Raw genomic sequence first — 12,885 nt, forward strand, 5'->3', positions numbered from 1 at the left:
AAAAGTGACTTCCAGGAAGCCTTCCAAATGTCCCTTCACTGGCAAAGGTGAGGCTCTTCCAGGCTGCCAATAGCATTCTCTGTAACATTTCTCCAGCTGCATTTTAGCTGCCTGTTTACCAGTCCACTGTTCCTAAAAGACTATAGGCCACTTGAAAAAGGAATTGTTTATTCATCTTGAATTCCTAGTGCCTGGTACAGGGTCTGGGACATACAAAATGCCTGACAAATGTTTGTTGAATGAATGATTTAATTAACATGATGAATGAGAAAATAATCAACTTTGTCTTTTAGCATTTGGATCCCCTGGTTTTTGTCCATGCTGCTGGGTTTCTGAAGCACAGCCCTTCCTAAACCTTGCTTGTGCCTACATCAGAACTTCTGACCTTATCCCTTGTTGATGAGCCGATGACCTCAACTACATCTTCAACGTCAGCGTATTTCTGGTTCTCCCAGCCTTACCTTTCACCCCATTGCTACACCCCACTTCCCATGATCCTGGCACTGACAACAAGACTGCTGTGGTGATGATGTAAATTAATGGTTTGATTCAATGCAGCAACTAGCAAGGATGTGAAAGTAAAAGATTTTGATCTGAAAAACATTGCTTCAAGGTTGATTTTATGAGTATTCAAAATCATATTTAATTTCCACGCAATGGCAATTTTTATAACCTGAATCCACCAGTACCCATCAACTGTGGACAGGCCCACCCTTTATAACTGATTACAGGTTCTCCTCTTGAAACTCCCATGGTGTCAGATTAATTATGAGTAACTGGCAAGGAGTAACAGCCATAAGTAATAGATCCCCTGAGAAGGAAAGAGGGCTAAATAGAGAGAGAAACAGAATGCTAAGCTCTTTTAGCCCCCATAAACAAAGATGGTTTAATCTTTAGCAAAACATTTCCACTCCTGCCACTGTAGAGAAAACATGGCACTATAAAGTTATTTGTCTTTATCCAAGCCAAATTCTCTAATCAAGATTTTAAAAACAGGATAAAATTCATTACCAGCTTCTTGTCTTGCAAATGATAAGGAGACTCCTGTTTTATTCTTTTGGAAAATTCTTGTACCTGCAGTGAAAAAATTACAGTCTCTCATTAATGGCATGGTGTCTCATATATGAATTTGGTTACTGATATTGTTTATAACAAGCTTTAAAAGTATTACTTTAGTCTTCAGTTGATCAGTCTGTTCTTTTAACTTCTGACACATCCGTTTCCCTTGGGATATCTTCTGAAATATGTAAGAAGAGCTTGAGGAAGTTCCTTTCTGAGAGGTTGGTGACAACTTAGAGAGACTTGCCTCAGATTCTATTCCTATACAAGAAAGAATACATTTGGGCTACCATTCATCTCAGCTTATCACAGTTTTATTAAGTACTGAAAACAGAAAGTTGTTGCAGTCACCACAACTTACTATTTAAAAAAATTTTTTTTTTCAAAATATATATCTAGGCCAGGCACAGTGGCTCACACCTGTAATCCCAGCACTTTGGGAGGCCAAGGCAGGGGGATCACTTGAAGCCAGGAGTTCAAGACCACCCTCGGCAACAAAGTGAGACCCCAACTCTACAAAAAAAAAAAAAATTATCTCAGTGTGGTGGCATGCACCTGTAATCCCAGCTACTCGGGAGGATGAGGTGGGAGGATCATTTGAGCCCAAGAGGTCGAGGCTGCAGTGAGCCAAGATTGTGCCGCTGTACTCCAGCCTGGGCGACAGAGTGAGACCCTGTCTCAAAAAGACAAAAAACAAAAAACACAAAATACATATATACATATGTATACATATGTGTGTATATATATGTATACATATGTGTGTATATATGTATACATATGTGTGTATATATGTATACATATGTGTTTGTATATATATGTATATATGTGTGTGTGTATATATATATACAGATATCTCTCTCTCTCTCTCTCTCAAAGAAGTTTTAAAACATTAGTACCTGTGAGAAGTTCTTGGTGGATATGTACTGTGGGCTCCATCTGCACAATTAAAGGGTAAGAAAACATTACTGTCGATATTGATCAATGACACCACTATTCAGAATGACCCAACATGTTCTGTCATCGTAGAGGCAGCCCAGGTTTGTAGTGAAGAGCTGGGACCATGATGCCAAGGTTGAATTCCACTCTGACACTTACTTGCTGGGCAACCCAAGTAGTTGTCTCATCACTTATACGCCTGCAATTCCTTGGCAGGAAAATGGGGATATTAAGTGAACCTACCTCAGGTGGTTGTTATGAGGATGAAATGTTAAATATCTACCATAGTATCAGGCAGGTGGCAAGCATTTAACAATACATGTTATTTGTTATCACCATTGTGTTTGATACTAGTATGTGAAATGCTGAACTGTTTCTCCTAAAACTAGACCATAAGCTTCGTAAGGGTAGGGACCATTGCTAGTCTTGTCACCAGCTCTGTTGCTGGTGCTCTCACTAACACAAAACACATGGTAGCCACACTCTAGAGAATAACAGAGGATGTATTAAGTTCCAAACTGTGTGTCAAGACAGTGATGGTTTTCTGCCCACCACAGGCTAATTGAACAGTTTAAATTCCAGCGTGATTCACCTTGGGGGGTCTTCCCTTTGTTCCCAACAGATAAAGCTCAGAAATATGCTAGTGCCAGACAGTTGGTCAAAATAGACTATGGTCTTTCTAGATATCCTAACTGTATGATGGATATGAAACCTGCAGGGTCCAATTCTCCAATCTGAATTGACAGGACTGGAAAAAATCAGATACCTGACCTTGAACCCGCATACCAGAGGGAGATGAGACTGATATCCATCTGCTCCTGCTAACCACAGGGCACTGAGAACTGGACACAACGAGGATGTTCTCCTGCAAGCAGAACAAGGAACCCCGACACTTCCCAATACCACGGGGGTGCAGGTTTCTGTCAGACTTAGAGAGCATCCCAGTCATGGCCAGGTGGGCTGTTGGCTCAGGTTTGGATGCTCAAACTCCCCAAAGCATTCAGTTGAAAGAGAGGGGAGCTGAAGCATGAAAATGGAAATGGAAATTTAAAAAAGAAAAGAGAAAAATTACTTCCAAGGTTAGGTTATAGAAAAAAAGAGAGAGAGAATGGAAATGGAAACAGGCAGTGTAGTTCAGTCCAGGACACTTTCATATAAGGCTCAAAAGACAGATCATGCACTGTAGGAAAAGTGCCAGAGAACTAAAATGTTTATTTTGATAGTTAATATGGATTTACCTTACTATTGGGCCTCAATAGTCAATGAGATCCTGAGCCTCAGCATGTTGGGAAGTTGATGGGGGAGTGTGAGAAGATGGGGTAAGGGAAAGGGGGAAATAGCATAAATTAAGCATTAACAAAGTTTTGTACCAAATGATTACCAAGATAACAAGCTTGAAATCCATTACTAACGATCTTAATTCCATTCAACTTAGCATTAAGAACTAAGGGCATAATGTACATAAGACACGAGGCCCAGCCTCGTGTCTTTTTTGCAATGGAAAGGCAAAGATAAGGTTGCTGCCCTCCAGAGCCTTAGAATCTAGTGAAGGAAGCAGATGCTTCTGCTATTATGATCCAAAGCAGGCTGAGATACACACTCTGATGGAAGGACTAAACAAACAAGTGTGGAAAAGATTGTGACTTGGGAGACCTGAAAAGTTATGTGGCCCAAGGGAGAATTGAAGGAGGCCATGAAAACAAGCAGGTCTTTGGTAAGTCCAGATGGGATGTGCCATGCAAGGCAGGAAGTCAGAGAGCTCAGGGCCTGGGAAGAGGTTCTGGACCAGCCAGGCAACTGCAGATGACTCCTGAAGGAGGGCAGCTAAGTTTAAGTGAGGAGAGCCAAATTCTGGCTTGCGGAATTTGGATTTTATTCTCTTATATGTGTTTGTTAGCATGGCCCCTGATGCTTCTCATGAGGACCCTGAGAGTCTGAGTGGCCACGTCACTCACCCAGGGTGACCCAGGGTGCTGAATGAAACCTTGGAACCAGAACCAAGCTCTATTCACCCTCCAAAAACCCACACTGAAAGAGACGAGCAGTGATCCCAATTAATGTATTTACAGGACACCGTTTCATTTACCTGGATTTGTTGTGAAGGTTCAGTGATTTCCCCTTTCTGCTCTTGATGTTGTTTTTCAACACGGTTTGACTCAGGCGTGGTTTCTAAAATATCTTGCACAACCGCGGGTTTCTCTCTCAACTTAGAAGAAAAGCTGGCTTGTTTAGCTATTGCAAGTGGTTTATTAATTATGTTGTTTTTAGGATTTTTCACTTCGGGAGCAATCTTAGAGAAATCAGGGAGCTGGTAATGAACTTGACCTTGGCCATATTTGAACCTGTTGCCCGAACTTGCTTTTTCAGTATGCTGTTTCTGGGGTGCTTGCCCTTGATAACTGTTTTGTTTATCACCTGGATCTTTGGTTTTAGTTAGAATATTTACATTTTCTTGATGGCTGCTATCTCCAGCAGCCACTGTCTCTTCTAAATCAGAGGTATTTTCTCCTGTCATGGTGGGAGAACCAGGTTTATTGCTGTTTTCACCATCCCTTTTGGGGTTGAGTTGGTCAGTGAGTTCTGGGGTTTGTTCTTTTGGCCAAGAATTCTTATTACAACATGAAATAATACTTTTAATAATAGCTTCCTCTTCAAAACTGTCGGCATTTGAGATCTCTGGGAGGGTTTCGCAATCAATGCCTTGACCTCGTAAGAATGGCTCTTTGAAAAGATGATGAAGTAAAATATCAGAAATGCTTGACTTAGAAGCATCTCCTTCATTTGCTGGAATATGAAGAGCTGCAGTGCATTGTTTCTCTTTCTCATCTTTTTTGTTGGCAGCATTTTCAGTAGTTTTACCCAGGGGCATGGTCATAGCTGTATTTCCACAAGTCTCATTATGCATAGCCTTCTCTTGAGGGTCATCTGCTATGAAAATAATTTGACTTGAGACTTCAAAGGCATCATTTTTTGAGGTAAAACTGTAATCATTGCATATCTTAATCGGAGAGAGGTCCCCATCATAAGGCAAATCCTCCTGCTTATAAGTCGTGTCTTCTGAAAAGTCAGCCTCATCCATGTGTGTGCAGCCCGATCTCTCTCGTCCTCTGTCGCCTGAGCTGGCTGCTGTCAGTTGTAACAATAGCTCTGGTTCTCCCTGACTGTCTTCACTGTGCGCTATTCTGTGTGAAATGAGAACAGCCTCATTGTTAAATATATTGGAATAATGTATACAACTATGCCAGAACAAAGTGGATGTTTTTTAATTAGAAAAATTCAGTTACAAACAGGAAGGCAGAAAGCTCAGCCACAAGCTGACCCATCCTCAATCCACACTATCTTAACACAATCAGTAGTATCAAAGCAAGGAATGGGAGAAAAAAAAAAAAAGGAGAGTGTTACATTTTTCATCTATTAAATTTTGAGAGAGACACGAGTCTAATTAATGGCCAAATATTTATCAACCTCCATTAGGAGATAGTATTTGGAGTTTATTCTCCCAAAGTAGGAACTTGGGATGCAAGTAAAGGATTGATTTTTTTTTTTAGTTAAAAGAACCAGAGCCACGCCTTGTTCACATGTCACTAACAGTCTTCTAAGCCGTATGGCGCTGGAAGCCGGCCTAGCTCACATGTAACACCCATCTTCTCCATTCTGGTGCTTTTTCACCTGTCCCTCTAGACCTTCTGGTCCCCTTCTGACTTTCCCTTGCGTGTCTGAGAAGGGCAGAGAAGGACTTACAGAAATATGACCAAAGGGTCAGGGGTGGTGCCTCACACCTGTAATCCCAGCGCTTTGGGAGGCCGAGGCAAGCGGATCACCTGAGGTCAGGAGTTCAAGACCAGCCTGGCTACCATGGCGAAACCCCGTCTGTACTAAAAATACAAAAAGTTAGTTGGGTGTAGTGGCGCACACCTGTAGTCCCAGCTACTCGGGAGGCTGAGGCAGGAGAATTGCTTGAATCTGGGAGGCAGAGGTTGCAGTGAGCCAAGATCAAGCCACTGCACTCCAGCCTGGGTGACAGAGAGAGACTCTGTCTCAAAAAAAAGAAAAAAAAAAAAAAAAAAAAGAAATGTGACCAAGGGACAAATAGGCTTTCAGACACCTGGAGGCCAGTCTGCAGCCAAATGTCCCTTTTCTAATTTGGACTCAGGCAGGAACCTAGTCAGAGAGGCTGCCTTCCCTGAACCCCTGCCAGCCACCACAGCCCACGCGGCAGTCTGGCGGTACCAGAGTCTTTGGGGATATTCCTGAAAATGGCTGGAGTAAAACCAGCTGCCATTTGGTATGAGTCCTATTTTCTCTTCTTTAAACAAAATTCAAAGCACCCATTCATATATCTCTTCCTGATTTGTGAACTTTTGGGATGATTCCTCAGAAATAGTAAAATTATCTCAAGTTTTAGGTGGAGTAACTGAGGTTCCCTCTCCCCTGGGGCACCAGCCCAGGGTGACCACAGCCGCTGGCAGCCTCCCTTGCCCATACAATGATTAGGTTGGGTGAGCAGATCTCTGAGGTTCTCCCTCCAACCAAATTTTTATGAGTCTATAAACTGGTGATTTATTAGGTAACCTCAAAAGCTAAAATCATATGTTTGACCAAAATAAATTTTTTTTGAACTAAGTCGTCCAAGAAAAAAAGGAGTACAAACTAAATGTGGTAGAAACATCTGCGAGACATTGTACAAAAATCTTAATTTATAGACACATGCCAATGTTAGAGAATCCAAATTAAACAGATGCTCTGTTTAGACAGGTGGAGAGAAAGGAGAATATCACTGCAGGATTATTTAAAATCATTTAAAGAGGGTAATATTTAGTATAAAGTGAGGCACATCTTCATGAAAAGAATTACAGGCTACTCTAACCCAAGTTGAAGAACAAGGGAAAAGGCTTCCCAAGAAAGTGAAAGGCACAGTGGGAAAGCAGAAGCAGAGAGGCATGGATGTGAATTCTCTGGCTTCTCTACTTTCTAGCTGTGTGTCATCTGGCAAGTTATTTAACTCTTGTGAGTCTCGGTTGGTTGCCTTTTCTGAGAAATAGGACTAGCAATACCTGAGATAAGGCACGTAAAGTACTCGGCATAGGGCTTGGCACAGAGTGAGAATTCCATACATTGTTGTTGAAAAATGAAAACACAAAACCAGTCTCAGTATTGGAATACTGAAGAATGCCCAGGTCCAGGGGTGAGGCACTCCTTATCTGTGGGGATATTTAAAGGATAAAGGAAGGAATTGCATATGTAAAACATAATCTCGGCCAAGAAAGGTGGCTCATGCCTGTAATCCCAGCACTTTGGATGGCCGAGGCAGGTGGATCACAAGGTCAAGAGATCGAGACCATCCTGGCCAACATGGCGAAACCCTGTCTCTACTAAAAATACAAAAAATTAGCTGGGCGTGGTGGTGCACACCTGTAGTCCCAGATACTCAGGCTGAGGCAGGAGAATCACTTGAACCCAGGAGGCGGAGGTTGCAGTGAGCCAAGATCACACCACTGTACTCCAGCCTGGTGACAGAGTGAGACTCCATCTCAAAAAAAAAGACATAGTCTCTACAAGAACGTTAAGACAATTTTAAAACTCAACCTGTAAATAAATATATTTGAAGGTAAAAAAAAATCAGGCCGGGTGAGGTGGCTCACGCCTGTAATCTCAGCACTTTGGGAGGCCGAGGCAGGTGGATCACTTGAGCTCAGTAGTTCGAGACCAGCCTGGTCAATGTGGCGAAACTCGTTTCTACTAAAAATACAAAAATTAGTCAGGCATGGTGGTGCACCCCTATAGTCCCAGCTACTCAGGAGGCTGAGGCAGGAGAATCACTTGAACCCGGCAGGCAGAGGTTGCAGTGAGCCGAGATCATGCCACTGCACTCCAGCCTGCGTGACAGCAAGACTCTGTCTCAAAAATATTAAAATAATAATAATAATAATAAATCACTAAGCAATTTTAAACAAAATTTTGTCTAATGTTTTAGAACAAAAAAAAAACAAAGGGAGTATCTTTTTCTTTTTTTGAGACAAGGTCTCACTCTATCATCCAGGCTGGAGTGCAGTGACACCACCATGGCTCACTGTAGCCTCAACCTCCCAGGCTCAATTGATCTTCCTCCCTTAGCCTCCTGAGTAGCTGGGACTACAGGCACATACCACCACACCTGATTAATTTTTAATTTTTTTTTGTAGAGATGGAGTTTCACCATGTTGTTCAGGATGGTCTTGAACTCCTGGGCTCAAGTAATCCACCTGCCTCAGCCTCCCAAAGTGCTGGGATTACAGGCACAAGCCACTGTGCCCAGCCTGAGAGTATGTTTAAATGCCTACAGAGAGAATGGAGGAAGAAAACAAATTCTAGTTTTGCAATACTTTTAATGACCCAAGCAACAGCCCCAAAGTTATCCTCATGCTTTCTTTACATTTTCAGGAGCTCATTGCCAAACTCCATAGCCTTCTTGTATAGAAAGGAAAGACACTTTGTTGGCCAAATTCCCACTTTTAAAGTATAATTCCATTAAAACTGATACAATTTGAATTTTGCTCTGGCTCTTAAGAAAAAGAAAAAAAAGGCCAGGTCCAGTGGCTCATGACTGTAGTCTCAGCACTTTGGGAGGCCAAAACAGAAGGATTGCTTGAGGACAGGAGTTTGAGAACGGCTTGGGCAACAAAGCAAGACCCTGTCTCTACATAAAAAAAAAAAAAAAATTAAAAATTAGCCAGGAGTGTTGGTACGTGCCTATAGTCCCAGCAACTTGGGAGGCTGAGATGGAGGATCAATTGAGCCCAGGAGGTCAAGGCTGCAGTGAGCAGAGATCACACCACTGCACTCCAGCCTGGGTGACAGAGTAAGACCCTGTCTCTCTGTCTCTGTCTGTCTGTCTGTCTGTCTCTCTCTCTCTCTCTCTCTCACACACACACACACACACACAGAGAGAGAGAGAGAGAGAGAGAGAGAGAAAGGAAAAGAAAGAGTGAGCTACCATCAAGATAAACCAGAAGCCTGAGGAACACTCTCGTTACATACAGGAAAACAGCTTCTGTTGTTGTTATTATTTGTGTGTGTGCATGCAAAATATCAAGAGGATTTTTCTGGAAAAGGACAGTCCATACCCTTAGCATTGTAATGAGCTTGTTTCAGATAGCTTGAGGAACTGGAGCATCTTCCCATGTCAACACTTGAAATCCAAAGGCACACCCAAAGAGGTTCCGGTCAGAATCCAACAGAACCTTTCTGTAGAATCCAATTTGATTTTCTGAAGTCAGGTGACTACATTTGGGGCCACGCCTGCTTATGCAGCTATCCTGGCCATTATGTGCTCAGCAATACCTCACAAGTCACTCTGAGATGAACACTTTGAGCAGACAGGGCCAGGACATCATAGTGACCCAGGCTGTGAAAACACTTCAGGCCAGTCCCTGAGTAGGAATGAACAACAAGGTAGTCACCATGCTGACAGCTATTCCCTGTGTGATTTACTTTATCATGAAGTCAAAATTTGATGCTGAAGTGCTAGCCTAAGCTCACTAACCTGCCAACTTAGAGAAGAAGGTAACCATGGCTAGGATGACTGGGAATCTGATGGACTCAATTAAGAATTTCTACAGATGGGAAAACCAAACTCCTTGCTGGCAAGAGGCCAAAGGTGGTCTGCAAATTGTTGTTTCTGGCTGGTAGGTGACAATTCTTCTATTTACTAAGCCCATTTTGTGATAACACAGTTTTCCATATTGACGGGATTGTTTTAATCACCAAAGGAAAACCGTGGGGCCATGTTCCTGTGACAATCTCTTTATCTCATTCCCAACACCCTCTGTTCTGTGTTTAAACCTCTACAAACCAGGCAAACTGGGGACGATGTGTAGGACCCAGACATGGAGGAGAAAGCAGGCATTGTTTCTACTCACCCTGCTCTGCCCCTCCACTAAAGTACCAGTTAGCACAGCCACATAACACTCACAAGTCCTACACTTCTAAGATCAGCCCTACTGACTTTGTCATGGTAAGAGTTGGCTGTTGGAGGCAATGATTCAACAACCTGAATTCTGATTATTCCTTTCTGTATCTGTCATTTAGAATGTGAATAGTGTACAGCTAAAAGCTTTAAGTACATTATCCATCAATAATTTGTGCTGCACAGAGCAATATGCTGCTCTGTCTTCAAACAACACAATGCTACAGTCAACAGAAAGAGGCAAAACCATGGTAATATGGCAATTGCAATAGAAACTCACCAACAACTTGGAGGCTCTGGATATCACAGGGTGAACAAGTTGAATGGCCTTGCGACACAGACAAGCAATCCTTTAACTCTAAATCGTCTTTTTTTCAACAGTTGGAAGTTGACTGCAGTTGAATAATAGAACAAAAATGGAGCTTCAAAATCATGGCGTGCCTGCTTCTTCTGGATTCTTTTAACTGCAAGAAATCAGCTTTGAAGACCGCATAGGGAACTTCTGATGTGATACAAACTTTTGTCTTTTTTTTTTTTGTCTTTTAAGAGCATTCAAAAACACTTGGTCTGGCTGTTTCAATTTTCTCTTTCTCTCCTTCTATTCCTAGCTCGAGAATTCTATTTACATATGAAAGAAAATAGGAGATGGCTCAGAATAATATGTCCAAAGCCACGCCCAGGGGTCAGGGATTCATGAATTTTGTATCCAGTGTATGGTGTTTCTAGATTAAAATATTTTCAAAGGTAAGGTGATATAGGCTCCTTCTGTAATGACTGCATTTGATTACGCTCTGGTAATTCTATCAGCTAACTTTATCTCAGAAATGTGGGGTACCCACAATGCAGTGCCTCAGCTGTAACCATATACCATTCAGTGAGGCCGTCTGGCTTCACCCTGTCATTGTGGGTGGCAGAAGGGAGACACTGTGATGGGCAACAAGTCAATCCAATACTCCTACAAGAGCCAGATGGATGTATTATTTATAGTCAGTTTCAGTGACGTCATCCTTTTGGGAGTGCGCATGAGTTTGATGACCAGCTGTTACAAATTTGTTATCCCGAAACGATTTTAGAAGGTGGGGGGAAGGGAGAAAAGCCTTTTAAAAGTATGAGTAAAGCAATATTTGGAGAAACTTCCTGCCCGTGTTTTACCAGAAAACTTTACTGGTTTTCCTCGGGCTTTGATGAGGTTAGCACCGTCTTTTTATCCAATTTTCCCATTGACGTAGCCTAGTTTGTGCTGTAAACCGCGGACCTTTGCTGTGCTTTGGAAACATTTAGAAAACTCTTACCAATTGATTTGCTGAAAATAATTCCAGTGATAAACTTTAAAACACACTGATTTAAAGAAGTATAATTTCTTTTTCTTTTTCTTTTTTTGAGACGGAGTCTCACTCTGTCGCCAGGCTGGAGTACAGTGTCGCAACCTGGGCTCACTGCAACCTCCGCCTCCCGGGTTCAAGTGATTCTCCTGCCTCAGCCTCCCGAGTAGCTGGAACTACAGGCACGCGCCACCAAGCCCAGCTAATTTTTGTATTTTTAGTAGAGACAGGGTTTCGCCATGTTGGCCAGGATGGTCTTGATCTCTTGACCTCATAACCCGCCTGCCTTGGCCTCCCAAAGTGCTGGCATTACAGGCGTGAGCCACCATGCCCAGCCAAAGAAGTATAATTTTTAAATTTTATTTATTTATTTATTTTTTAAAGATCTGAGTCTTGTTGTGTCACCCAGGCTGGAGTGCAGTGGCATGATTATGGCTCACTGCAGTCTCTACCTCCTGGGCTCAAGCAATCCTCCCGTCTCAGCCTCCTGAGTAGCTGGGACCACAGGCACATACCACTACACCTGGCTAATTTTTTTTTCTTTTTTGTAGAGACAGGGTCATGCTATGTTGCCCAGGCTCATCTTAAACTACTGGGTTCAAGCGATCCTCCTCCTCGGCCTCCCAAAGTGATGTGATTACAGGCATGAGCCACCATACCCAGCCTCGAATAAGTATAATTTGTTTTTCATCTTGTCCCTGAAACTTCTCTGCCCTTCCCTAAACTTTCAAACTTAAGTTTTGCCACCTCTGCCTGGAGATAAGAACAGCCAGAATATTTTATGAAAACCCTTCCTCCCTTAACCAAAGACTTATGCTTCTCTCCTCTGCCCTCCTCCCCCTGCCTAAAGGAAGAACACTGACTTGTAATTATATATTTTTTTAAATAATGAATACAAGGTTAAATATATTGCACATGATACCTAATCTATGCTCCTCAAAATGATTTCGAAAAGTTATGATTTGGATTAAGTTTATTTTTATATTAGAAGAAATATCTATAGGATGAATCTCAAAACCTGTGGTAGGATTACAGGTAACTTTTATTTTCTCATTAGAACTGTTCCTTCATTTATTAAACAAATATTTATTGAGTGTACCTGTTGGGCATACAGTACCACGCTAGGTCCTGGAATCAAAAGGAAATATAGAGAACAGTTAGGTGTGTGGACTTCGGTGCCAGAGTGAGTTTGTAGTTAGGCTCTGCTACTCATTAGTTGTGCTATCTTAGAGAAGTTACTTCTCTATTCCTTAGTTCGTTCATCTGTAAAATGGGGGTATTAATAGCACTACCACATAGGGTTGTTGTGAAGAGTATGTGAGTTGCTGTTTAAAGCAACATTTACATAGCACAATGCACCTGATGCTATTCTAATCACTTTCCAAATATTCATTAACCGAGTGCAAAGGATTTAGCACATTGTATATTATTATAAATGGTGATAAGTGCTATGAATGATAGGAGGAGACTTCTGGAAGAAAGAATATAAGAAAGAATATAAACCTTTCTTGAGAACGGATAGGCAGGGAAGGGCTCTCCAAGGCCATGCATTTCAAGCTGGAGCCTGAAGGACACAAACCAACCACGCAGAGAGTTGGGGCAGAGCGTTCTGGGCTGAGGGGA

General features: G+C 42.2%; 1 protein-coding gene and 1 long non-coding RNA gene across 3 annotated transcripts in view; one reads left to right on the forward strand and one right to left on the reverse strand.

The window, feature by feature from the left end:
* The window catches only part of AKNAD1 (AKNA domain containing 1), a 40,683-nt gene extending 31,420 nt beyond the window's left edge, over positions 1-9,263 (reverse strand). The window contains exons 1-5 of one of the 2 annotated variants that reach the window (XM_025384689.1): positions 9,099-9,263; positions 4,082-5,172; positions 1,956-1,995; positions 1,172-1,320; positions 1,012-1,074 (exon numbers count right to left, since the gene is read on the reverse strand). In XM_025384689.1, coding sequence (XP_025240474.1) covers positions 1,012-1,074; positions 1,172-1,320; positions 1,956-1,995; positions 4,082-5,172; positions 9,099-9,156 — 1,401 coding nt within the window. In that variant the 5' untranslated portion in view covers positions 9,157-9,263. Of the gene's footprint in view, positions 1-1,011; positions 1,075-1,171; positions 1,321-1,955; positions 1,996-4,081; positions 5,178-9,098 lie in introns of both variants that reach the window. The other variant, XM_025384700.1, reaches the window with a different exon arrangement.
* An 89-nt stretch (positions 9,264-9,352) lies between these two features.
* On the forward strand, positions 9,353-10,501 carry LOC112624289. Its single transcript, XR_003119387.1, has 2 exons — positions 9,353-9,659; positions 10,322-10,501. It is a non-coding gene; the product is annotated as an uncharacterized LOC112624289 (long non-coding RNA).
* Positions 10,502-12,885: the final 2,384 nt, after the last annotated feature.

The sequence above is a fragment of the Theropithecus gelada genome, chromosome 1 (genome assembly GCF_003255815.1).
Source record: "Theropithecus gelada isolate Dixy chromosome 1, Tgel_1.0, whole genome shotgun sequence".
Classification (NCBI taxonomy): domain Eukaryota; kingdom Metazoa; phylum Chordata; class Mammalia; order Primates; family Cercopithecidae; genus Theropithecus; species Theropithecus gelada.